The 26,317-nt window shown below is 40.6% G+C and overlaps 1 protein-coding gene across 1 annotated transcript in view; it reads left to right on the top strand.

The window, feature by feature from the left end:
* Positions 1-26,317, top strand: part of rfx2 (regulatory factor X, 2 (influences HLA class II expression)) — an 87,879-nt gene that overhangs the window by 55,602 nt on the left and 5,960 nt on the right. The window contains exons 9-14 of the mRNA XM_048613877.1: positions 247-398; positions 2,310-2,407; positions 4,832-4,981; positions 13,945-14,153; positions 25,100-25,253; positions 25,756-25,798. Coding sequence (XP_048469834.1) covers positions 247-398; positions 2,310-2,407; positions 4,832-4,981; positions 13,945-14,153; positions 25,100-25,253; positions 25,756-25,798 — 806 coding nt within the window. The remainder of the gene's footprint in view (positions 1-246; positions 399-2,309; positions 2,408-4,831; positions 4,982-13,944; positions 14,154-25,099; positions 25,254-25,755; positions 25,799-26,317) is intronic.

Here is a 26,317-nt window from a genome sequence, read left to right as displayed (position 1 = left end):
TTCTTTATCATTAAGGCATTTACTTACTTTAAATATCAGTTGTCTGATGCTCAGTGTTTGTTTTCAAAAATTGTTGTTGGTTCTACTTAGTAGGTAAAAGGTATATAATGGATACCAAGTGCTGTACTTACGACATGGATGTGCAGTAACATGGAAAACATACACTGAGCTCAGCCAACAATACATAGTGTTGAGTTTCTATTTGCTGCTTGGTTGTGAAGTTGGTTTGCATTTATTTTTGTACAGTGAGGAAGAGAGTGAAGCTGTTTTCCCTAAAGACAAACTTATCAACCTCTGTAAGTTTGAACCTATCATTAAATGGATGAGGAACTGTGATCATGTGCTGTACCAGGCACTGGTGGAAATTCTTATTCCAGATGTATTGCGACCCGTCCCCAGTGAGTAGTTTACAGTTGTTACTGTTCACTATTGCAGTTCTACATTTAAACTGTCACCTCCAAGTAGCTGATGTGCTCTGAGCTTTTTTAAATTCATTAATTAATAAAAAACTTAATTGTTTAAATGAGTATGAAGATTGCCGAAAAGGCTGACAAGATACTTCATTTTGAGCCCGAGGCTCTAATTTCTTGAGACACTTACCAGCATTCTTTATGTTTGTATCATGTGATTTTGGGTGTTTTGTTAGTTCATGGTACAAGCACTGCCTGCCGCTGTCCTCTTCAAACATTTCTTTTGAAACTAGAAAGAGTCCCTGGGATTTTAATTCTTTTTGGAATGTTAAGTGGGGAGTCGGGGGTTCAATGGCAAAGTGGACATTTACTGCCCATCCCCAGTTACTCTGTGAAAGTGGTGAAACAGCTTACAGTCTGCTATTGGTTCTTCTGTCAGTGATCTTAAACCTATGTCCTTTGGTGACCAACTGTTCTGCCAGGGAAAACCATGACTTCCTATCTATTCCAAGTGTGTTAAGGTGGACAAACAGAAAGCTGGAATAACACACTAGCAAGGCAGTATCTGGAGGAAAGGAGCAGTCAATGTTTCAGTTATAACTCTCCTTCAGGTTAAGATAAGGCCTGGGTTGTTAATGGAAGATCGTCAGCACTATGCCCATGCACAACCACAACCTTTTCGAGTATATACTCTATATGTAGGAGAGAGTAAGAAGACATTTCTGCAGTTCCACACACTTGGCTCCCAGTTTCATGCGATCTGTTGTCAGCTTAACATAGCTCCTTATGCACATTCATTAAGATTTGATACATTTTAAGAAACCTACGTTTGAATTAATTCATTTTTGCAGTACACTTGGAGCTTTAGTCCTCGTTTCATGAAACACTGCTTGCCACCAGCTCTCCCATCTTTAGATTAGGTAATTTACTATAACATCCTGTTAAAGATCTTCCACTAAATTATTCTACTTTTATATGATGGGCATCCTGTCAGTTCCTTTTTGTTGACACAGTGCTAGTCACAGGATTATGGTTCGGAGAATTAGAAATACAAAATTCTACATCAGAAACAGCAAATGTACACCAGCCTTTAATAGCAAACATTAATCAATAAATAATTGAAGACTTGAACACAAACATCTGGCAGGTGTTCAGCACACCACTGAGGAAATGCCCAGGTTCAGTTGAGGTGTTCCATCTGTAAACAGTCCAATTACATTATTTTCAAGGAGGGCTGGGGAGTTCTTCCCAGTATCCTGATCAGCATTTATCACTCAATCGACATTTAAAATCAAATGGTCTCATCATTATTCCATTTCTGTTTATGGGCGCTTAGTGATTGTAAATTGTCATGTTTCCTACGTTACAACAGTGACTACAACTCAATTGGTCATAAAGTGCTTGGGACGTGATGAAAGGTGCTATATAAATGCTGGAAATCTGAAATAAAAATAGAAAATGTTTGAAAAACTCAGCAAATCTGACAGCATCTGTGGAGCAAGAAATAGAGTAAACATTTCACAAAAAGTCTTTTGGACTCAAAATGTTAACTCTGTTTCTCTCTTCATATATGATCTTGTAGCTGCTGACTTTCTCCAGGACTTTTTTGTTTTATATAACACAAGTCTTTCTGTTTTTCACTATTCTCTTAATTTTCCTACACTGCACTCCAGTAGTCCATGCCTTTCTCTATGCCACATGCAAGCAATGTGCCATGTTTCCAGACTCTGTCATTACCTCAATAGAACTTAAGACTGAGAGTAGGGCACTTTGTTCCCTGTTTCCATTCCTTTCCTCCTGATGGACAAGGGTAGGAGGGGGGATGATGTTTAATGGAGCATGGCATCTTTCCATGCAGTCCCGTCAGGTATGCCCTTAATTTTTTTGGTACTTCTTCAGGTGCCTTGACTCAAGCTATTCGGAATTTTGCCAAGAGTTTGGAGGCATGGCTGATCAGTGCGATGAATGGCTTCCCTCAGCAGATGGTTCGAACCAAGGTAAGACAGGATATGATATTCTTTATCCAACACTGCCGCCTTTCAAACAGTTCTCAACCAGTTAATCTTGTCGAATTTGTTTTCATAAAATAGAAAAAAAAGTAATATTTTAATTCATTTTAGAAATATTCAGAACCATTCTAATTTTGTTTTTATGTTAGCAATTTGAAATATTTTTCTGTGGGAGAACAAGGTGAAGATCAAGGTTATGGACAATATTAGCAAAATTTGGAAAAGAGTAGGGATAGGGTATGTTAGGAAGGAATTGCAGCGTGATTATGTTGTGGAAAACTAAAGGAGTAACCAAAGCTTTAAAAAAGAAAATTGAAACAATGTCATAGAGTAATGCAGCATGGAAACAGGCCCTTCGGCCAAAACTGGTTCATGCTGACCATGGTGCCCACTCAGCTAGTTCCAATTGCCCACATTTGGTCCATATCCCTCTAAACCCTTCATATCCATGTACCTATCCAAATTGTTTTTAAATGTTGCTATTGTACCTGCCTCAACCACTTTCTCCAGCAGCCCATTCCATATACACACTACTCTCTGCATGAAGAAATTGCCCCTCAGGTCCTTCTTAAATCTATCCCCTCTCACCTTAAACCTATGCCCTCCAGTTTTCAAATCTCCATCCCTTGGAAAAAGACTATATATGCGTGCATCCTGTCTATGCCCCTCATGATTTTGTACACCTCAATAAAGTCACCTCTCATTCTCCTACGTTCCAAGCAATAAAAGTCTGTATAAACTTCTTCAATATTGACATTGTTACATGAAGTAGCTAAAGTAGCTTAAGGCTTGGCATTAGTCATACAGCTGTAGAGATCTACAGTGCCGAAAAAGGCTGTTCAGCCCATTGCTTCCAATCACCTCACTATTCTTGGGCCTATAGCCTTGTATGCCTTGGCATCACAAGTGCACATCTAAATATTTCTTAAATATTGAGCGTTTCTGCCTCCACCACCCTTACTGTAGTGAGTTCCAGATTTCCTATCACTCCATGGGTGAAAAAGTTTTTCATCACATTTCCTCCAAGCTTTTGCCCCTTTCCTTAAATCTGTCCCCCCCGCACCGGTCATTGATCCCTCCCACCAACCGGCAAAAATTCTTCCTGTATTTTTCAGAGCTGTATACTTGGTCAACTAAAAGAAAATAGTTACATTTCAGGTGCTTTTAGCAATTTGTCTTTGGAGGGATTTAGATATGTTCTTATTGAACTCAATTTATCTTGCACATAATTAAGTCCACAGAATCATCATTTCTGGAGGTGAGGTTTAGAATTCTAATACAGCATCTATTCACATAGTGATAGAGGTTCCCAGTAAACATTCCCATCAGTTATTGGGGCAGCCATGCTTGCTTGAACTCCAGTAGAGCCTGCACCTAGCAGGGTTAATGTCCTTGTTTGGCAGTTCAAACTTGGTCACTGCAAGGACACTGACCTACCTCAAGGATGGTCAGTAGACAATCAGCTAGCTTTCTGTCCAACAAGGAAAGGACAGAGGAGAATGCACTGTTGACCTGCTTTCATTAGTAAAGAAGCCAGGCCAACAGATTGAAGATACTCTGATTGCAAGGCCCAACCATCAGATTTTTCTGATCAGAAGAGTGCATTGTCACTAATAGAGAAGTTGTGGCATACTTTTGTTATTTGGCATTTTACAAGAGGTATCAAGAATTAAAATAAAAGGTGAGATTTATTTAAAATGTTACACTCTTGAGTCAGCCCGTTGACTCAAAATTTGGTTTTGCCTCAGTAAATGTTTATCAAACAACTTTTCAAAGATTGAAGGAGTGCATGTAGTGGTACATAGGAGACTGTTATTGAACTTCGTTGCTATGGCTTTGAGCACACTATCATTTGACTACCTATTGGGCAGTAAAGGGGATATGTTTGTCCATTTACAGGAGAGACCAGTGATTCTAAATGAAGTAGTTCTTTGGAGAAACCCCAAAATTTCTGGCTCTAGTTATATGAATAAAGGTTTCTCAACTCTTAATAGATGTTGAGGATGAAATTATTTACCTACCTGATTATTAATTTTGGAACTAGAGGTACTGACCATTGCACTCAAGTCTTTTATTTTAATTATAATGCAGGAAATGTAACCACTTTAAATGCAGTCTGTAATTGAAGCTGTTTAACACATCAGCCTTACCGAGGAACCAGACCATCATGGTAAAATGATCAACTCATTTTCTCTGGCACATCCATTATCTTATGTTTTTGATCTTTCACTCTAGTTGAGCTAAATTATTTGCATGGGTTAACTCACACTGGCCATTAATTTAGCTTATTTGGAACTTTTTATTTGTCCAACTGAAGATATTGCCATATGGGTGTTTGGAGATCAGTTTGTGATACAAAGTGAGCAGTAGTTTGCTGATTGATTAATTTATCTGTTGTGTTCTTTTTTTAAGGTGGGCGTAGTTAGTGCCTTTGCCCAAACGTTGCGCAGGTACACCTCCCTGAATCACTTGGCACAGGCAGCCAGAGCTGTGCTGCAGAATACATCGCAAATCAATCAGATGCTCAGTGACCTCAACCGTGTTGACTTTGCCAATGTACAGGTGAGAACTCCCAGCTAGATTGCTAATTTGAATCACCCTCTCATTAAACTCGTTCTCCATCCTTGAGCTCTCATCTCCAACACAGATAAGGCCATGGATTTATCAAGGGTGAATTCAGCCATTCAGCTACCTCTGCCAATAGTCCTCTCTCTGCCCTCTGGCCTTCACTCACCCTGTTCCTCACACTTTACTTTTGTAGTTTGTCTTCCATATTTCAGCCCCTCTCCCTCTTCATGAGCTGCATCAATCTCTCTATTAAAGTTCTTGCTAGCTACAACCTGTGCTGAAGAACCATCCCTCTTCCTTTCAAAACTTCTGCTTTTATCTCTCTGTCAAAAAAACCTATTCCTTTACTGCCCAACTCCAATCCATTGTCAGACCTCCCTCCCTCCCTCTCTTAATTTCATTGACCAAATAGCCACCTCTGACACAGCCCACTGTCTATCTGTTAAGTTGTGGATTATCAAAGTTCCTTCCAAGTTTACATATGGAAAATTAAAGTATTTTATGTTTTGTTCCCATTATTAACTTTGATTCCTTATCAATGATTCCAATTCCTTCCTCATTGGGTCACTCAATTAAGCAGAAACAGGATATTCTAAATCTTAGAGATAGTAAGAAGTGCAGATGCTGGAGTAAGAGACATACAGTGTGGAGCTGGAGCAACACAGCAGACCAGGCAGCATCAGAGGAGCAGGAAAGTTGAATTTCGGGTCGGGACCCAGTCTCTTTTCCACTTGGTATAGCACCATTTCTTTACCATTAATTCCAACTTATTCAAAAATCAGTTCTCCATATCCTCTCCTGCAGTCAGTTTTAACATTTTGTCCTTCAGCCCTCAATGAAACCCTAGATTCACCCCTATCATCAGTGGCAGCTTCTTCAGCCGCCACAGGCCCAGGCATAAGAACATTCTCAAATATTCTTGCCTATCTCGTTTCTTCTCCTGCCTTTAAATACAATTTCAAGTCAGGTTTCTGGTTAACTCTTGTGTAACATCTGTTCATTCTAATTAATTTGAATGGAATAATTAACCATGCTATACTACATTCTGCAGATACAACTTATTATTCAAGGCACTAAGTCAACTTTGTTGTTTCTTTGATTACTTTCTTCTGAATTTTCCTCTGATTTTATATCCTGATTTATTCCTACATCCTATGAATGAGTTTTAGAAGATTGCTCAGTTTTGGTAAGCAACCTTTTATGTAGTATTCAAATAAAAGGAAAATACTGCCAATGGTGGAAATCTGAGGTTAAAGCAGAAAGTGCTGGAGAAACTCAGGTCTGGCAGCTTCTGTGAAGTGAGAAACAGAGTTAACTTTTTGAGTCTGATCTGACTCTTCTTTGGAACTGTGATACTTTATCGAACATTTTCTTAAAATCCATATAGATACCAATCTTTACCTAGCACTGTCGTCGACAGGGCCTTCAACCGGGTTCGACCCATAAGACCATAAGACATTGGAACAGAAATTAGGCCATTCGGCCCACCAAGTCTGCTCCGCCGTTCAATCATGGCTGATAAGTTCCTCAACCCCATTCTCCTGCTTTCTCCCCGTAACCCTTGATCCCCTTGATAATCAAGAACCTATCTATCTCAGTTTTAAATGTACTCAATGACCTGGCTTCCACAGCCTTCTGTGGCAGTGAATTTCATAGATTCACCAATCTCTGGCTGAAGTAGTTTCTCCTTATCTCCATTCTAAAAGGTCTTCACTTTACTCTAAGGCTGTGCCCTCGGGCCCTAGACTTTCCTACCAATGGAAGCATCTTCCCAACATCCACTTTGTCCAGGCCATTCAGTATTCTGAAAGTTTCAATTAGATACCCCCTCGTCCATCTAAACTCCAATGAGTATAGTCCCAGAGCCCTCAAACGTTCCTCAAATGAGCCATCTCCCGCACTTCCATCCTCACCCCCTCCCTTCCCTCCTGCGACAACAATAGGGTTCCCTTTGTCCTTACCTACCATCCCACCAGCATCCACATCCAAAAGATCATCAGCCACCATTTCCGCCACCTCCAGCGAGATGCCACCACCTGACACACATTCCCCTCCCCTTCCTTGTCCACATTTCACAGGGTCCATTCCCTCCGGGACACCCTGGTCCACTCTTCCTTCACTCCCAGCAATTCCCCCACCTCGTGCAGCCCCACAGCACCTTCCCCTGCAACTGCCGAAGGTGTGACACCTGCCCATTTACCTCCTCCCTCCCCACTATCCAAGGCCCCAAATATACCAGGTAAAGCAGCACCTTACTTGCATTTCCCTCAATCTAGTCTACTGCATTCGCTGTTTACAATGTGGTCTGTTCTACATTGGGAAAATGAAGCGTAGACTGGAGACCATTTCACAGAGCATCTGTGTTCTGCTCGCAAAAAAGACCCTGAGCTTCCACTTGCCTGCCAGTTTAACACATCATCCTGTTCCCTGGCCAACATCTCTGTCTCAGGCTTGCTGCAGTGTTCCAGTAAAGCTCAGCGCAAGCTGGAAGAGCAGCACCTCATTTTCCACTTGGGGGCCCTGCAGCCTTCCTGTCTCAATATCGAGCTCAATAATTTTAGGGCCTGAACTCCCCTATGTTCAAGCCTCCTACCCCACACATCAGGCCTTGTTTTCACATAGCCTGGCATTACACACAACATATTGTTAGCCACTAACAGCCTCCATTAACAGCTGTTCATCCTCCTAGCCAGATCATTATCAACTCCTTTGTCAACTGTTTTCTCTCTCTTTGGGCTCTATCCCTACCTATCTTTTACATTTTACCCCGTCCCCCCACCCTATCTTCTGCATATAAACTGACAATTTCCTAGCTACCGTCAGTTCTGAGGAAGGGTCACCAGACCGGAAACGTTAACTCTGATTTTGATTCACAGTGTTACGAAGTGGGGGTCAACCACCCCCCCCCACCCAGTAACTAAAACTGAAACACCCAGAGAAGCTCGCCTCATCTCATAATCTGTTAAAGGAAATGTGAAAAGTGGGGTTTAACCTGCCTGTCAGTTCCCAATCTGTTATAAAGGAGAGGCGAAATAAAATGAACTTCGACAGTCACTCTACAAACAACAAGTAACAATTTATTTATCTAACTAACAGTTAACAAATTAACAGAACTACTAACAAACCGAACAATTCTCCATTAATTACTACCTATTCCTGAATAAAACAAATTTCCAATGGTATGCTGTTCCAATGAATATAAGTCCCACTTATATAAACCAAATTAACAAAAAAATTAAAACTTAATCTCTTGAAATTACTGCCAGGATATGCCTTTCAGAATATTCTTTGGATTTTCCACTGTTCTCTAGTCAGGAACGCATTTCTCTGTCAAATTCTTGTATCAGGAATATTAGCTAAGAGTGCAGCTGTACCTTTAGTTTAGAAGATGGTTTTCTGAGAGCTTAGAGAATACTGTGAGAGCCAGCGATTCTTGCTTTTATAGCTGAGAGTTGTTCTCTTGGTGACAGTTGACTCTCACTGATTTTCAAATGCCCTCTTCTTTTATGACCTATTAATTTCTTATAGTAGGATTGGTCCTAGGTTGTCAAAACCATCAGATTTAAATTTAATTGGGTCTTGGTATCTCGGGCCTATTTTAATTTAATTGGCTAAATTCAAAAACCTATTGTCTTGGTAAAAATGCTGCTTTGCCTGTTAACAGTATAATCTCACCCAAAACCCGAGTTACAAATCTTCGCCAAAAACCTTAAACAGTATAGCCTTTTGATACAATGTTTCAATTTCAGGAGCCCTCTGTGCACCTGCACTTTTTCAAAAATCTCCAAGCCTAGAAGAAAACACATCATCTTTTAAAGGGACCACATACTGTTTTCCCCCCCAACCTATCATTTTACAGACATCAAATACTCTACCCAACTTTGCAACAAAAGATGCTGCCAGACTTGCTGAGCTTTTCCAGCAACTTCTGTTTTCGTTCTAACCTTTACCTCATTCCCTTCATCAACTGTCTCTATTACCTCATCATAAATTTAAATTCGGTTATTTAACTAGACGGTGGACCAAGCTCTTGTTCAGTTGGGATCATAAATTCATTTATGCGCATAGTCATATTTCAGTTTTTACGCAACTTAGCAATAGTCAGATTGAACAGTTGAACCTGATTGAGGTCTCGTCCTGCATTGGCATGCATATGTTTACACTTAACAGCAATCAGGATCACACTGTTTTTGCTTGTTCAGCTTGAAGTTTACTCAGGACAACTACTGCTGCAATGGATATGAACTAATTCAGGATAATCAGAGATTACACAGGGAGATTTCTGATTGCTATGTGACAATGCCTGTATGTATTCTCATTTGTTTATGGGATGTGGGCATTGCTAGCTGGGCCAGCATCTATTGGTATCACTAATATTCCTGGAGAAGGTGGTGGTGAACTATGAACTGCTGCCGTCTTTGGAGTGCAGGAAAAACCTACAATGCTGTTGGGGAGGGAGTTTTAGGATTCTGACCCAGCAACAGTGAAAAGAATAGTGATATATTTTCAAGTCAGAATGATGTGTGACTTGGAGAGAAACTCACAAGTGATGATGTTGCCATGTATCTGCTGTTACTGTCTTTCTAGGTAGTAGAGGTTACAGGTTTGGAAGGTGTTGTTGAAGGAACCTTGCTGAGTTGCTGCAGTGCATCTTGTAGGTGCTACTGAGGAGAGTGAGGGGAGTGAATGTTGATAATGGGGTGCAAATCAATGAGATGCTTTGTCCTGGATTGGAGGTGTCAAGCTTCTTGAGTGTTGTTGGAACAACACTCATCCAGGCAAGAGAAGAGTATTCCATCACATTCTCGACTTATTCCTTGAATATGTTGTACATGAACTGGGAAGTTAGGAGATGAGCACCTAGGTGCAGAATTCTTAGTCTTTGACCTCTGTCTGTGACCACAGTATTTATATAGCTAGTCCAGTTCAGTTTCTGGTCATGGTAGCCCTAGAATATTGTGAGGGATTCAGCAATGCTATTACCATTAAATATCAAAGGATAATGATTGGATTCTCTCTTATTAGAGATGGTTATTGCCTGGCATTTGTGTGAATGTTGTTCAAGCCTTGCTGCCTTTGAACACAGACTGCTTACAATCTGAGAAGTCCTGAATGGTGCTGAAAATCACAGATTCTTCAGCAAACATCCCCACTTCTGACTTAAAGATGGTGGAAGGTTACTGATGTAGCAATTGAAGCTGGTTGGGCCTAAGACAGTGCCCTGAGGAACTCCTGCAGCGATATTCTGGGGCTGAAATTATTGACTTGCAATAACTACAACCATTTTCTTTTGTGCCAGCTATGACTCCAACTAGCAGAGTGCTCTCCCCCTGATTCCCATTGACTCGTTCACATGCTGTGTTAACCACATTATGTGTATGTAATCTGTATTGGTACATCAGCAATACATTTACAAGCTGCTGATTTTGAAATATCTTTGTTATAAATTCAAATTCTTGTCATATTGGATTTAGTTTTCTATAAATCAATCAACTGAAGAAAAACACCAAAGATTCCGTCATTGTTTATAAGATGATAAGATGTAGAGGCAGCCATTCAAGTCTGCTCCACCATTCAATGGGATCATGGCTGATCTGATAATCCTCAAGTTCACTTTTTGCCTTATCTCCATAATCCTTAATTCCCCTACTGATTAAAAATCTGTCTATCTCAGCCTTGAATATTCTTAATGAGCCAGCCTTGACAACCTTCAGTGAAGAATTTAACAGATTCGCTACCCTCTTTGAGAAAATATTCATTCTCACTTCTGCCTTAAGAGGATGACACTGAGGTTATATCCTCTGGTCCTAGACTCTCCAACAGGGGAAAATAATCTTACCCTGCCAATCCCCCTAAGAATATACAAAAACAGAAAGTCTGGAGAACACCAGAAAGTCTGGCAGCATGTGTGGAAAGAATACAGAGTTAGCATTTTGGGTCCTAAGAATGTTATGTTTCAACAAGGTCTTGTTCTAATCTCCAATCAGTACAAATCCAACTACTCAACCTCTCTTCAAAAATTCCCCCATGTCTGGAATCAACCTAGTGAACCTTTTATGGACTACCTCAATGCCAGTATGTTTCCCCTGGATGGGGGAAAGAAGGGGTTACAGTCTCAGGATGCACATTGAACATTTCAAACTGGAAAGAGGAGACATTTCTTCTGTCAGAGGGTAGTCAACCTGTGGAATTCTCTGCCACAGAAAGCTCTGGAGGTAGTCACTAATTTTGTTTTTAATTCATTTGTGGGATATCATTATTGCTGACTCGGCCAACATTTATTGCCCATTCCTAGTTATCCTTGAGAAGGTGGTGATGAGTTGCCTTCTTGAACTGCTGCAGTCCATACGCCATAGGTAGACCCACAATGCTGTTATGAAGGGATTTCCAGCATTTTGACCCAGCGACACTGAAGGAGCAGTGATATATTTCTAAGTCAGGAAACTGAATAACTAGGAGGGGAACTTGAAGGCGATGGTGTTTCCATACATCTGCTGCCTTCATCCTTCTAGATAGTTGTGCCATGGGTTTGGAAGGAGCCTTCGTGAATTTCTGCAGTGGACACTGCCGCTACTGAGCATCAGGTGTGTAGAGAGTGAATGTTTGTGGATGTGGTGCCAATCCAAAGGGCTGCTTTGTCTTGAATGGTGTCAAGCTTCTTGAGTGTTGTTGGAGCTCATCCAGACAAGTGGAGAGTATTCCATCACACTCCTTACTTGTACCTTGTGGATAGTGGACTAGGTTTTGCAAATCAGGAGGTGAGTTACTCACTGCAGTATTTCTAGTCTCTAACTTCCTCTTGTAGACACTGTGTTTATATGGCTAGCCTCAAGGCTAAAGATGTCAAGGGTTATACGGAGAGAGGGGGAGTACGGCATTAAGAGAGCTGATTAGCAATGACCACGTTGAAAAGTGGAGGTGGTTGGATGGGCTGAACCTCCTACTCCTGCTCCTATTTTCAATGTTTCTATGTCTGTAACGTTAGCAATCAATGATATAAGATGAGAACAAGAAAAGTATACTCTACCAAATGGAGATAAGAAACTAATCACTCATGCAATTCCATGGATGACTATAGTCATAAGGCAACAGTTAACGTTTATGCAAGAGGCATCTCATAAGAACATTGACAGCAGAGATCACAATCAGGGAGCTTTCAAAGACAAATCAAAAAAACAATTGAATAGTGAAGAGGAACCATGAATTTAATCAAGGAACATAAAGTATAAAATTATTTTATGAATGTATCACTTTTTGAAAAGTTGTTGATGGAATTATGGCCATTATAGAATAGATAGAATAGTACAATGGGTAATGACAGAACGTTGACGGAAATATTAAATAATTATTTTGCTTTGGTATTTACCAGGGAGAGGGAATAGTTAGATATTGCTCATCTCACAATTCAATGCCATGAGTAAGTGCATGTAGAATAAAAATGAAATAAGCTGAATAAACTAAACAAGCTTGAAAGGATGAAGATCTGGTCCAGATGATTGAATCTGTGTCTTTTAAAAGCATATGGGAATTCTCGAGATGGCAAAGGCATTCATTACTATTCAGATTTAAAATACATCAGAAACAGAGGTAGTTCCAGAAGACTGATGAATAGTTAATGTAATTCCTATATTTAGAACAGAACATGTCCAGGGAATCATAGACCAGTGAGAGCAACAGCAGGGATGGAAAACATAATGGAATCCTTACTAAAGGAGATAATAGAAGGTCACCTAGAAATGAGAATCTAATAGTGAAGAGACAGCATATCGAATTCTATTTTGAGGAGGTAATACAGAAAGTAGACAATGATAATGCAATAGATGTAATTTATCTGGATTTTCAAAAGAACTTTGGTTAGGTGCCCCAAAATAGACAGATGAGTACCAAAGAATGTGGAGTCAGGGGACAACTGACAGAATGGATAGCTGGCTGGTTTCAAGACAAAAGCAGCAAATTTGAGTAGAGTTATTCAGAGTGGCAGTAAGTGGGAACTGGGGTTCCACAAGGATCAGTGCTGGGATGACTGCTATTCACAATTTACATTGACCATCAGACTTTTGAATCAGAAACAGAATGGGCAAATAATTGACAAATGAAATCCAACACAAAATAAATGTTTTGATAGAATGACTAGGGAGATCACTTCTAATTTGGAAGGTGAGAGTCTATATGGTGTAGAAATCTTTTGAGTACAAATACACCAAGCATTCATATTGTGCCTCAGGTTAGCAAGGCCATCAAAAAAAGCAAGCCAGGCATATTTCTGGAGAGATAGAATTGAAAAGTAGGGAGTTTATGTTAAATCTACATCAAACCTCAGTTAGACTCCTCAGATTTGTGTGTGCAGTTATGATCACCGTGTTATAAAAAGGATAGAAAGACTGGAAAGGGTGGAGAGAAGATTTTACAAGGATGATCCCATAAATGTGTGAGTGAATCTATCTGGAACAGATTGACAGGTTTAGAAGGAAAGTCTGCAGGCTGATCTAAAGAAGGATTAAATTTTGATGGAGTGGATACCAAGAGAATGTTTCCTCTTGTAGGGTGGAGCATATTTAGAGGCCATCAATATAATAGTCACCAAGATACCTGATAGGGAATTTGGGAAAAACCTAAAGAATGATGAAAATAAAGAACTTGCTACTACAGCAAATGGTTGAGATCCATTCAAGGAGAAGTTAGAAAAGCACAAGACGAAAAAGAGAATAAAGGACAGGTTTAGATGAGGAAAGATGGGAGAATCCTCAAGTGAGGTATAACACTGGCAATGATGACTGCTTGGTCCAAAATCCAGTTTCTGTGTTGTATGTGCCATGTAATTCTGTGTAACAATATGAGAACAGAATGGAGAAATGTATCTTTTAGAGGGAATGTAGAAGATACAGGCGAGCCAACAATGGTTGAGTAATATAGCAGTTGTAAATCAGGTCAATTATTCTTCGATTTTATTGTAACAGGAACAAGCATCCTGGGTTTGTCAATGTGAAGAGGGAATGGTGCAACGATTGGAGCAGGATTTTAAGATGACTCTACAACAGCAGAGCTCCCTCGATGAATGGGCATCCTGGCTTGATAATGTAGTGAATCAAGTCCTGAAACCACATGAAGGCAGCCCCAGCTTCCCTAAGGCTGCCCGCCAGTTCCTGCTAAAATGGTCTTTTTACAGGTTTGTAAGCTAACAATTACCTCTCTTTTGAGCTATTTATGTTAAACTAGCAAGACAGCTGAAGAATTGCAGAATAACTGGATAATATTTGCATGTAGACACAATTACAACGGGTGAAACCCCTAACTGATAATTGCAGAATAATGGAAAGAAATGATGGAAGACTTACTTTGACGGTTTTGAACTTTAAGGGGAAAAGACTGAAGAAGATCTAGGAACTGGAAAGACTGTGTTCAGTCACTGCAGTGTAGCAAGGAAGGAAGTTAACAAAATGTTATTATCAGATCAATAGACCAGTGATAGTGCTGAAGCTGTATTGTGCTTTAATGCTTTGTCGTGAATCCTGTGCTCAGTTCTAGTTATGAAGACACAGGCATCAATGGTTTGGAAGAGTCAGGAGAAGCCAAAGGCCCTGTCTCTGGAGTTATGATGGATGATTGCACAATTCTTCAATTTCAAAAGGAGCCAAATAAGAGAGACCTTAATGGAGTTAACCCTGTTTGTAATGTTGAAATGAAATTGAAATAGCGAATCAAATTTAATCACAACTACAGGACATTAGACTGTTGGTACAAACTGATAAAAAGTAGGCCCTGGGCTGGAGCTATGAACCTGTTCTTTGCAGAGTGACTACTATGTAGAATGGTCTTCAGCTAGACTAATGGAGACAAAATTTGAATCATTCAAGAGCAATCAGACCCTTGAGTGGAGAATTCACTGGTTCAGTGGTAAGATGGGCTAGACGTCCTCCTTAATGCTTAGCTTAGCCATATATGTGACCCAGTTACACACAAATTAACAGGCAAGATGTCTCAGATGGGGTTTCAAAAAGAGTCAGTAGGGAATATAACTACGCCAATACTGGTCACTACAAAGAACATTACTTGGCTTGAGAGGGGTCCAGCCCTAGTGGGATGCATTGGGCAGGCTTTTGGAATCCCTGTCATGTTAACTCCACTCTGTTCTCATATTCTTTCTTTACCAGTTTCACATTCTTCGTCGTTGCCACCTCAACTTTTTGTATTTGATCTGAGATCAAGTTCAAGCACAAGCAGTACACTACACCCACTGTATCAAGGCATATGAAATGTCTTGATGCTCCCACATGGCACTGGAATTACCAATGGATCTCCACCGCACATCGATGTTCTAAAACAGAATCTCTTTTTAGAGTCATAAAAGTCTATAGCATAGAAAAAGGCGCTTCAGCCTATCAAGTCTGTGTCAGTCGGAAACACCAACCTAACTATTCTAATCCGATCTTCCAGCTCTTGGCCCCGTAGCCTTGGGGCTACGTAGCTTTGCAGATGTTCATCTATTTCCTCTTTCAGAATCTGGCTCATACCTTTTTTAAACTGTTAGTTAACTGAATGCCTTTAGAGCTGTTTAGTCTGTTTAATATTCTTATTCATAAACATATTGGCGGACTGATTTTTAAAAAATTTCTCAGCTCATAGAATCCCCAGTGTGGAAACAGGCCATTTGACCAACAAGTCTACACCAACTCTCTGAAGAGCGTCCCATCCACACTCACCTCCCTACCCTATCTCTGTAACCCTGCATTTCCCAGGGCTATTCCACCTAACCTACACATACCTGGACACTATGGGCAATTGAGCATGGCCAATCCACCGAGCCTGCACACCTTTGGACAGTGGGAGGAAACCAGAGTGCCTGGAGGAAACTGACACAGACACGGGGAGAATGTGCAAACTCCACACACACAGTCACCTGAGGCTGGATTTGAACCTGGGTCCCTGGTGTTGTGAGGCAGCAGTGCTAATCCCGCTCATTTAAACAAATGCTGTAGTTTAGAGAGTATGTCTGCGACAATATTCTGCGGGTGTCCATCCTGTCAACTTCTTTCAGGACTTTTATACATTTCATAAGAGCAACTTTCATTCTTCTAAACGTCAGTGGGTGGAGATCTGACCTGTTTAACTTTTTATCATGAGATAAGCCCTTCAACCCAGAAATGCACGGAGTGAACCTTCTCTGAACTGTTTCTAATGGAATTATATGTATATCACTTTCCAAATGAGATCAAAGTGATACTCAGTACTCCAGATATGGTATCTGTAGGCCACATACAGCTGCAGTAAAATTCCCTACTTGTGTATTCCATTTCCCCTTGCGATAGACAATAACATTCCATTTGCTTCCCTAATCAATTGCTGTATTTATAATCTATTTTTTTGTGATTCATCTATAAGGATATTTAGATTGCTTTGTGTCACCAGGTTCGCAGTCTTCATTTTCTTTCTGCTTTTTTGTTCCTGCTGCGAAAGTGAACAAATTCATATATTTCCACGTTATTGTCCACCGGCCAAAACTTTATCCACTCGCTTAACCTGTTTGTATCCCTTTGGAGACTCCATATCACCTCGTGATGACTTACTTTCCTTATTATATTGGTTTTGTCAGCAAATTTAGCAGCCGTGCATTTAGTACTTTTGTCCATGTCACTGAAATAGTTAAAGTCTCGCACTGATCCCTGTGACATTCCATGAGTAACAGATTTTTGGCCCAAAAAAGACTTATTTGTCCCAACTCTCTGTTTGTTGTTTGCTAACCAAGTATGCAAGATAATTTGTAACCTCCCAAATTGTGTTCTTATCAAGGTGGAAAAAGGGGAACCTTTGATGTGGCACCTTATCAAATGCCTTTTGGAAATCGGCATCTACAAGTTCAGTTTCATCTCCCTGGCTTGTTACTTCATCAAAAAACTATAATAAACATGATTTCCCTTTCACAAAGCCAAGTCGACACTGCCTGATCACATGAATTTCTAAGTATTCTGCTATTTACCTCCTTCATAATTGATTCTAGCAATTTCCCTATGGCAGTTGTTAGAATAACTAATTTTTGGGACATTGTAACCTAAGTTACACTGCTGTTGGCTTTCTCCCAAGTCTGAAAAGCATGTTTTCTGGGAGCATAGTAGATTTGCTGTTGATTCTCCAATGTTCTCAGTTATGTGCCTCCAGAGGTGAAACTGCTTGTGATGTGTTCTTCCAAGTCAATGATCAATGATTCACAGTTTTACTGCTCTGTTTCTAGGCCCAGCAGATGTGCCACCTTTGGGAAGGTTTATGTCTCTGACACAGAGTCTGTAAGATTTGAGTACAAAATTTTGAGCGTTACTCTATGTGGTGCTGAGAGAGTGCATTATGAGGTCTGTATTTCCAATGCAGCATTAAACTGAGGCCTCTCTCAGGTGAACAATTTCATGGCCATGCTTCATGCAAAAGCAGGGAGTGCATCTCATTATCCTTGCCAGTATTTATCCACTCACCAATACCTCCTTTGGTCTTTATATCATTGTAGTGTGTGGGAGCTTGCTGTGTGAAAATAGAATATAGCATTTCTTACATTATAAAAGCATTTTGGGAAATTCTGAAGTTGTGAAAGGTGCTATATAAATACATTTTTTTAAAAAAAATGATAAATTATGTATTTGACTGAATACATTAAAACAACTCTGCGATCTTTTATTGAATGTTACTTCTCATGCTCTTACGCTGGTTAATTGATAATGATTCAAATGGCTGATGTCTCCAAACTTCTCTTCCTATAGTTTGCTTTCGGCTCACCTTGCCTCAGATTTAGAAGGCTTTTGTAGTTTCATTTAAGTTCTGGTTTGTGGGATTTTTCCAACTGGATCTCGAATGCATTTTCTGATTGCCAAAGTTAGTATTTCTAATATGTCAAAAAAGTATTTGCAGTTGTTTTCTCAGGCTGGACTAGACGTCCACTGGTGTCAGTCCTTACGTGAGTGCTCACGATGAGTATCAGCAGCCTATTAGAATGCAAGAAGCAGCATGATTTTGTCTGTTGACAATTGCACGGGTGCACCATTGCAGTAGGAAGTTACTGGATAGAGATCAGGGTAGATGATAGTGCATTAATTCAAGAACCCCTCAGAATATCTAGTAGGTTTATTTTAGTGGCTTCAGGAGTTTTAGTATGGAATGGTTTTTTAGGCGTTTGCTTTACTGAAGCCTGGGCTCTCAGCAGATGTAATTTTCTGTGCAGGTTACATTTACTAAAATCCCATGGTAGGGTCCCCAGGTAGTGTCGTAGAACAGAGAGACCCAGGGGATCAGGTTATAATTTGCATCTCAGGTAAACAGGGTGGTTAAGAAGGCATTTAGCACGCTTGCCTTCATTGCTCAGACCTTTGAGTATATGAGTTGGGATGTCGTGTTGAGGTTGAGGTTGGTCATCCTGCTATAGGAAGGATTAGAGAAGGTTCAGAAAAGATTTACCAGGATGTTACCGGGAATAGAGGGTCTGAGACATAAAAATAGGGTGGACAGGCAGGGACTGTTTTACTGGAGCCTAGGAGGTTCAGGGGTGACCTTATTGAGGTTTGTAAAATCATGAGGGGCATAGATAAGATAAACAGCAAGGATACTTTCCCTAGGGTAGGGAAGTTCAAAACTAGGCAGCATATTTTTAAGGTGAGAGGAGAAAGTTTTAAAAAGGACATGAGGGGCAACTTCTTTACACAGAGAGTGGTTCATGTGTGGAATGAACTGCCAGAGGAAGTAGTGGATGCAAGCATAGTTACAACATTTAGATAAGTACGGGAGTAGGAAAGGTTTGGAGGGATATGGGCCAAAAGCAAGTGGGCAAGTGGGCCTCATTTAGTTTGGGAACATGGCCAGCATGGACTATGTGGACCAAAGAGTCTGTTTCAATGCCTGGCATGCAGTTTCCTGCTTTCTGCCTCTGACCTTACTTGGAATAAAGCTATCTTATAATCAGCTGTGACTTTTTCATATCCAGGGAATTTTGGAAGATTACAACGAGTGCATCCACTCTCAATACAATGACTACTTTTTAAGACCCTGGGATTCCTGCCATCTGGCGCAGAGAACTTGTCGGCCTTTAAATCTAATTGTTTTCCTGGAAGTTCTTCCCTGATGGAGATTATTTTAGGTTCCTCTATCCTGTTCACCTCTTGATTTTCATGTATATTTGGAAAGTTTTATGAGTGAAGACAGACATAAAATACCTATTCAAAGCCTTCACCATTTCCTTGTTTTTCATTACAGATTCCCCAAGCTCTCTCTCGCTAGAGGACCAACACTAGCTTTACTTACTCTTTTCTCTTTAAATACTTCTGGAAATCCTGACTACCTGAGGTTTTTTTAAAATTACTAACTAGCTTTCTGTCATACTATGCACTTCCCCTCTTTGTTTTCTTATAGTCAGTCTTGTGACCTACCATTAAAGGTTGCAGATTTGTACAACATTTTGTTCAATCTGATGAGATCCTTAGATTCCTTGATGATACATCCTTCTCAAGTAGTTTTTCTTTCTCGAATAAATCTTTAAGCATTATTAAATATCTCCTTGAATGTCTGCCACTGCAACTCTCCTACTTTTAACCTAGCTTCCAAGTTCACTTGAACCAGCTCTGCCATCATACTCTTATAATCATCTATATTCAGATTTAAAACACGAGTGTTACACCTGCACATCTCCTCTTCAAACTGAACATGAAGTTCTACCATACTGTCACCTAGGTGTTCCTTTAGATAAGGTTATTAATTAATCTGTCAATTGCACATTACAAATCTACAATAACCTGCTTCATAGTTGGCAATAGAACATTCTGTTCTAAGAAATTATCCCAACTATATTCTATGGACTAATTTTATAGGTGACCTTTGCCAATTTCATTTGCACAATTTTTTTGTGGTTTAAAATCATCTGTGATTGTTGCAGTGCTTTTCTTACATGCCCCATTTATTTCTTGCTGTATATTCTGTCCTACAATATAGATCCTGATTAGGGGCAGATAAACTACTCCTACATTTGATAAGATGTTATACATTCGGCTGTTTAATAGGACAAGAGCCCATGGTGTTGGAGGTAGTAAATTAGTTAGAAGACGGTTAGAAGATTGCTAACTAATAGAAGGCAGAAAGTTAGTATGGGGGCATTTTCATGCTGATAACCTGTAACTAATAGTGCGCCACAGGGATCAGTGCTGGGGCCACAATTATTTATAATACGTATTTCAATGACTTGGATGGGGAAAGTGAATGTGTTATAACCAAGACTGCGGATGGAATATAATGTGGGAAATGTGAGGTTATGCACTTTGGTAGGAACAAAAGAGGAGCTGAATATTAATTTAAGTTGAGAAAGACTGCTGAAAGCTATAGCACGGAAGGATTTAGAAGTTCTTGTCCATGAATCAGAAAAAGCTAGCATCCAAGTTCAGTGGCTAATAGGGAAGGCAAATGAAACATCGGCCTTTATTTCAAAGAGAATGGAATATTAAAGTAGGGAGGTTTTGCTATATAAAACTATGCAAGGCACTAGCGAGACCGCAGCTGGAATACTGTGAATAGTTTGTCTTAGGAAAGATTTACTGGTATTGGAGGCAGTTGAGAGAGGGTTCACTAGGCTTGTACCTGGTATGGAAGGACGGTCTTGTAAGGAAAGGTTGAGTAGATTGGGCTTGAACTCATTGGAATGTAGAAGAATGAGAAGCGACCCTATTGAAATGTACAAGATACTTCAAGGATTTGACAAGGTAAATGCGAAAAGATTGTTTCCCCTTGTGGTAGAGACTAGGACCAGATGGGACAATCTCAAAATAAGGGATCACACATTTAAGACAAGAGGTGAGTAGGAATTTCTTCTGTGAGGGTTGTGATTCTGTGGAATTCTTTATCATGGCTGTTGAGGCTGAGTCATTAAGTATATTCAAGGCTGAGACAGACAGATTTTTAATCAGTAACGGAATCAAGGGTAATGGGGAAATGACGGGAAAGTGGAGTTGAGAATAATCAGCTCAGCCATGATCTCATTGAATAACGGAGCAGGCTCGATGAGCTGAGAGGCCTACATCTGCTCCTGTGTCATATTCTAAATGCTGTCTTACTTTTCCTACCTCTTATCTCTACCTAAACTGTTACTACTTCTTGCTCTTTCCAGCTAAAGCCATCTCATACTACCATACTAAAGATATCCGCCATTAATAGAGCTACCCTGCCACAATTTCCCAACTTCAAATCATTACAAAATGTCAAATACTGTTCAATATTCAGGTCCTCGCCTTGGTCACCATACAATCATTTTCCTGCTTTCCTGTGATTGCACATTAATTTTTTTCCTTTTTTTAAATAAGTTTGTTCACCCAATCTCCCTTTGATTCTCCTCCCCCTCTTGCTAATTCTACTCTGCTTCCTGTTGAATCTTTTCTGCCAACTGCCCTCCTTCATTTTTAACTGTGGGTCTCTTCTTCTCACAGATTTGCTGGCAGATGGGAATCATTATCCTCATCATTAATATCAAAAAGGGCAAGGACAACTTTTGTAGATCCTAGTCTTTTTGAGCTCCAGAACCAGGAACTGATCACCAAGTATAACAGGATTCTAAATGTTATAATGGTTTCCCTAAACAGGACTGCGCTTTTACATAAATAATTCCTATAAATCTTCTATCTAAGTCACACGGGAGATTACCCCTTTGCATCAAAGAGTGTTAATTTTTGAAGTATTTATGAACAAGAAGTCACCATGTGTGATATCAAAAATCATACGACATCAGGTTATAGTCCAACAGGTTTATTTGAAAACACAAGCTTTCCAAGCTTAGCTCCTTCCTCAGGTGTAGTATGAGAGAGAGGGTATAAGACACAGAATTTATAAGCAGAAAGGTAACAACCCTAAAACTGGCTGCATCTTGTTGAATCTTTAATCAGTTAGGAAGGAGAATACTGATTAAAATGCAAAATCCAGATTTGTCTCAAGTCATTGTCCCAAGATAATTAAAGGATTTATCAATGTATACAAAAGGTGACGTCTTAGGTTAGACAACGTATTTTAAGTGTGAGGCCTTGCTTAGAATCTGTCTATATTTTAAACTAGGGTCAGATTTTATCTTTTTGAGCAAAACAGAATGTATTTGCAACTGCACAAACATCTTAGATCAAATAATTTGTGTGTGTGTGTCTGTGTATGTGCATGTCCGTGTCTGTGTGTGTGCGTGTGAGGGAGAATGAGAAAGAGAGAGACTGCGCATGCGTCTGTGTGTGTGTGGGTGAGTTTTTTTGTGTGTGTGAGAGAGAGATGGCCTGTGTAAGTGTGCAAATTTGTATGAGAATGTGTGTGTGTGTACACGTGTGTGTGTGTGTGGGAGTACATTGTGTGGTAGGATCCCCTGTTGTGTGACATTAACCCAAGATCATGATTGAGGCCATCCTCTTGGGTACGGAACTTGGCTATCAGCTTCTGCTCAGTGGTTTTGAATTATTGTGCATCTCAAAGTCCACCATGGAGGATGCTTCCCTGAAGCTCGGAGGCTGAATATCCTTGACCCTTCAAGTGTTCCCCCACTGGGAAAGAACACCCTGTCCAGTAATCGTTGCATGGAATCCATTCATTCATTGCCGTAGTGTCTGCATGGTCTTGCCAATATACCATGCCTCAGGGCATCCTTGTCTGCATCATATGAGAGAGACAACATTAGCCGAGCCACGAGTATCTGCTGTGTACGTGGTGGGCGGTGTTCCCACGCATGACGGTATTATCCATGTCGATGATCCAACGTATTTTTCAGAGGTTGCCATGGCATGGTTGTGTGGTGTTGTGGTCATTGTCATCCTGAAGGCTGAGTCGTTTACTGTGAACAGTGGTCTGTTTAAGGTCTGGCAGTTGTTTGAAGACGAGAAGTGGAGGCGAAGGGAAGGTTGTGCTGCAGTACTCGTTGTCATCAATAATGAGTTGAAGGCTGCGAAGAACATGGCGTAGTTTCTCCACTCTGGGGAAGTACTGGATGACGAAGCATACCCTAATAGTTGTATCTCATGTCTGTCTTCTGAGGAGATCATTACGGTTTTTCGCTGTGGCACGATGGAAATGACGATCGATGAGTTGAGGATCATATCCCTTTTCTTTGGGGGTGTCTTCAGGTGTCTGTCAAATTCCCCCTCATCCAAACAGATCCCGTGTATGCATAGGGCTTGTCTGTAGGGGATGACTTTTTTAATACATTTAGGGTGGAAACTAGAGAAATGCATAATTGTGAGATTATCCTTGGGCTTGTAGTAGAATGAGGTACTGAGGTGTCAGTCCCTGATGGAGATGTGTGTGTCCAAGAATGAGACTGATTTTAAAGAGTAGTCCATGGTAGGTCTGATGGTGGGATGAAACTTGTTGATATCACTGTGTAGTTGTTTCAGTGATTCCTTGCAATGAGACCAAAGGAGAAAATGGTCGTCAGTGTATCTGGTGTATAGTGTAGGTTAGAAGTCCTGCGTAGCAAAGAAGTCTTGTTCACACACACCCTCACACGCACAGTCTCTCTCGCTTTCTCTCTCCTCCTCTCCCTCTCTCTGAATCTCTCCCTTCTCTCCCTCTCTCTCTCTCTCTTCACCTCCCTTCTCTCTCTCCCTCTTTCGCACACACACACAGGCGGACACACACGTGAATTATTTCACCCAAGATGTTTGTGCAGTTGCAGATACATTCTGTTTTGCTCAAAAAATATAAAACCTGACCCTAGTTCATTGTCTGACCTGAGATGTTACCTCTTGTATACATTGATAGAACCTTTAATTATCTCGGGGCAATGACTTGAGACGTATCTGGATTTTGCAATTTAATCAGTATTCTCCTTCCTAACTGATTAAAGATTCAACAAGAGGCAGCCAGTTTTAGGGTTGTTACCTTTCTGCTTATAGATTCTGTGTCTTATACCCTCTTTCTCACACTACACCTGAAGAAGGAGCCGAGCCAAGAAAGTTTGCATTTTCAAATAAACCTGTTGGACTATAACCTGGTGTTGTGTGATTTTTGACCTTGTCCACCCCAGTCCAACAGAGCTCCAAACTCCATATCATTATGTCAAATATGTAAAGTCACAGAAGAATTTCCATGATAATTTGATGGGTTACTTTCCTTTAAGGTGAAATTTAAAGATCTTTTTTAAACTCCAAATGTTAGTTTTACTGTGTTACACCGAAGACTATCCACTGTCTGTAGGCATCAAAGGATCTTGTTCCAAATGCATTTCCACAGCATAGCTCATGTCCATGTGCGATTGTAGGGATTCTTAATGATGAGTTGGCTCCTGCCTGGTGACTTGGTGATCTGTCCTCATTGGGTGATCCGTGTAGCAATCAAATCATACAATTGTCAAAGGTGCTAGGTTCAGCTCTCGGTGTGAGCTGAGCGGTGCTACAGGTCTCAGGATCCTTGGGATTAGCAGAAAGGATCAGCAGCAGCCCGTTTCTGGAATAATGTAGATGTTTGGTGAGGACAGGATCAGGTTTGAGTGTGAATACTCACCTATAATAGGACGGCTTTGCAGTTCCACCTGGGCATACTCATGAAAAATGTGCACGGTCAGAGTGTTGAGAGTTCAGAGAATCATAAACTAGGCAGATTCATCAGCATCAGGGGCAGCACAGTGGTTAGCACTGCTGCCTCACAGCACCAGGGATCTGGGTTTGATTCCACCCTCGGGCGACTTTCTGTGTGGAGTTTGCACGTTCTCCCCGTGTCTGCATGGGTTTTCTCCGGGTGCTCCGGTTTCCTCCCACAGTCCAAAGATGTGCAGGTTAGGTGGATTGGCCATGCTAAATTCCCCGTAGTGTGCAGGGATGTGTGGATTAGGTGGGTTATAGGGGGATGGGTCTGGGTGGGATGCTCTGAGTGTCGGTGTGGACTTGTTGGGCCGAAGGGCCTGTTTCCACACTGTAGGGATTCTGTGATTCTGTGGGAGCAAGGAAAAGGCTGAATTAACATCTGGCATCAAAGGAAAGAGTCCTAATGGTTTAAAAATGAAACTATGCCAGTGGTTCAGAAATGTTCACATTTGCTTATCTTTTGTTCCTCCTGACCAGAACTCTGAATAAGAGATCTATTTAATGTTTGACATTATTTGCTTAAAGGTGCTGATGTCATGCTTTCATTTTTCAGCTCCATGGTTATTCGGGATCTGACCTTACGCAGTGCTGCCAGCTTTGGTTCCTTTCACCTGATCCGGCTGCTTTATGATGAATACATGTTTTATCTGGTAGAACATCGTGTAGCCCTAGCGACGGGTGAGACCCCTATTGCAGTGATGGGAGAGGTAAGTGATCAGCAAAGTGATATTTATGTGGATTATGACCCCCATATCTATAGATTGTGCTGGCAAGGGTCAGTGTGTAAATGAAGATGAATGGACTGAGTTTGAGGGAAGAGAATTAATCTGAGTAATAATCTTACAACAAAGTTTTTAATTGAGGTTCCAAGAAAGATTTTTGGGGACAGACAAATATGTACAAGACATCCTGCTCTCCGCATCTCACCACCTCACAGATCGTCCTGCCCCATGGACCCAAAGATGTATAGAATGAGAACTGGTCTGTTCAGTCATATGAAGTTTATAGCAGAAACTCATGACTGAGTCGATGGCATCCTCAATTGAAGGGACAGGTGTCAATGACATGACCTTTAAAGTGCCTTTCTTTTTCATTTTAGAACGGCTGGTCAATTTAAATTCAATCACAAGAATGTGAAGATTTCTCTAAGTTACAATTCTGAAACAAAGTACTAAGGAGTTCTAATATTGTTTGTTTTGTTTCTCCTAGTTTGGTGACCTCAGTTCGATATCTCCTCTACAAATGGAGAAAGGTAAGAACTTTCTGATTATAAAATATTTAATCAACATGTTTGGACACGTGATGATACACATCTGTGCCAGATGGGACTTGACCCCAGGCCTTTTGGCCCAGAGGTGGGGATACTATCACTGTAACACAAGAGCCCAGTGAACTTTAGGTTTCTTGTGTTATCGCTAAACATTGGCTGTGGAGATTCCCAGAGCTGCATGTGTGATTATAATTACAAGAAACCTGTAGCATCTGTTTTAGTTTGAGCCTCTTAACTAAAGGCAAGTATTAAATGTTTATTCAGAAATATATCTGAACCCTCAGACTTGTGTTTTCTTCCAAATGTATACTCTAATCAACTATTCAATTCTAATATAGGATAATGGATTCAGAGATAGCAGGAACTGCAGATGCTGGAGAGTCTGATATAACAAGGTATAGAGCTGGATGAACACAGCAGGCCAAGCAGCATCAGAGGAGCAGGAAGGCTGACATTTCGGGCCTAGACCCTTCTTCAGAAATGGGGGAGGGGAAGGGGGTT

This window comes from Rhincodon typus, chromosome 29 (assembly GCF_021869965.1).
Source record: "Rhincodon typus isolate 14 chromosome 29, sRhiTyp1.1, whole genome shotgun sequence".
NCBI classification, from domain to species: domain Eukaryota; kingdom Metazoa; phylum Chordata; class Chondrichthyes; order Orectolobiformes; family Rhincodontidae; genus Rhincodon; species Rhincodon typus.
Note: the sequence above shows the minus strand (reverse complement) of the source record. Positions and strands in the feature narration are given on the sequence as shown.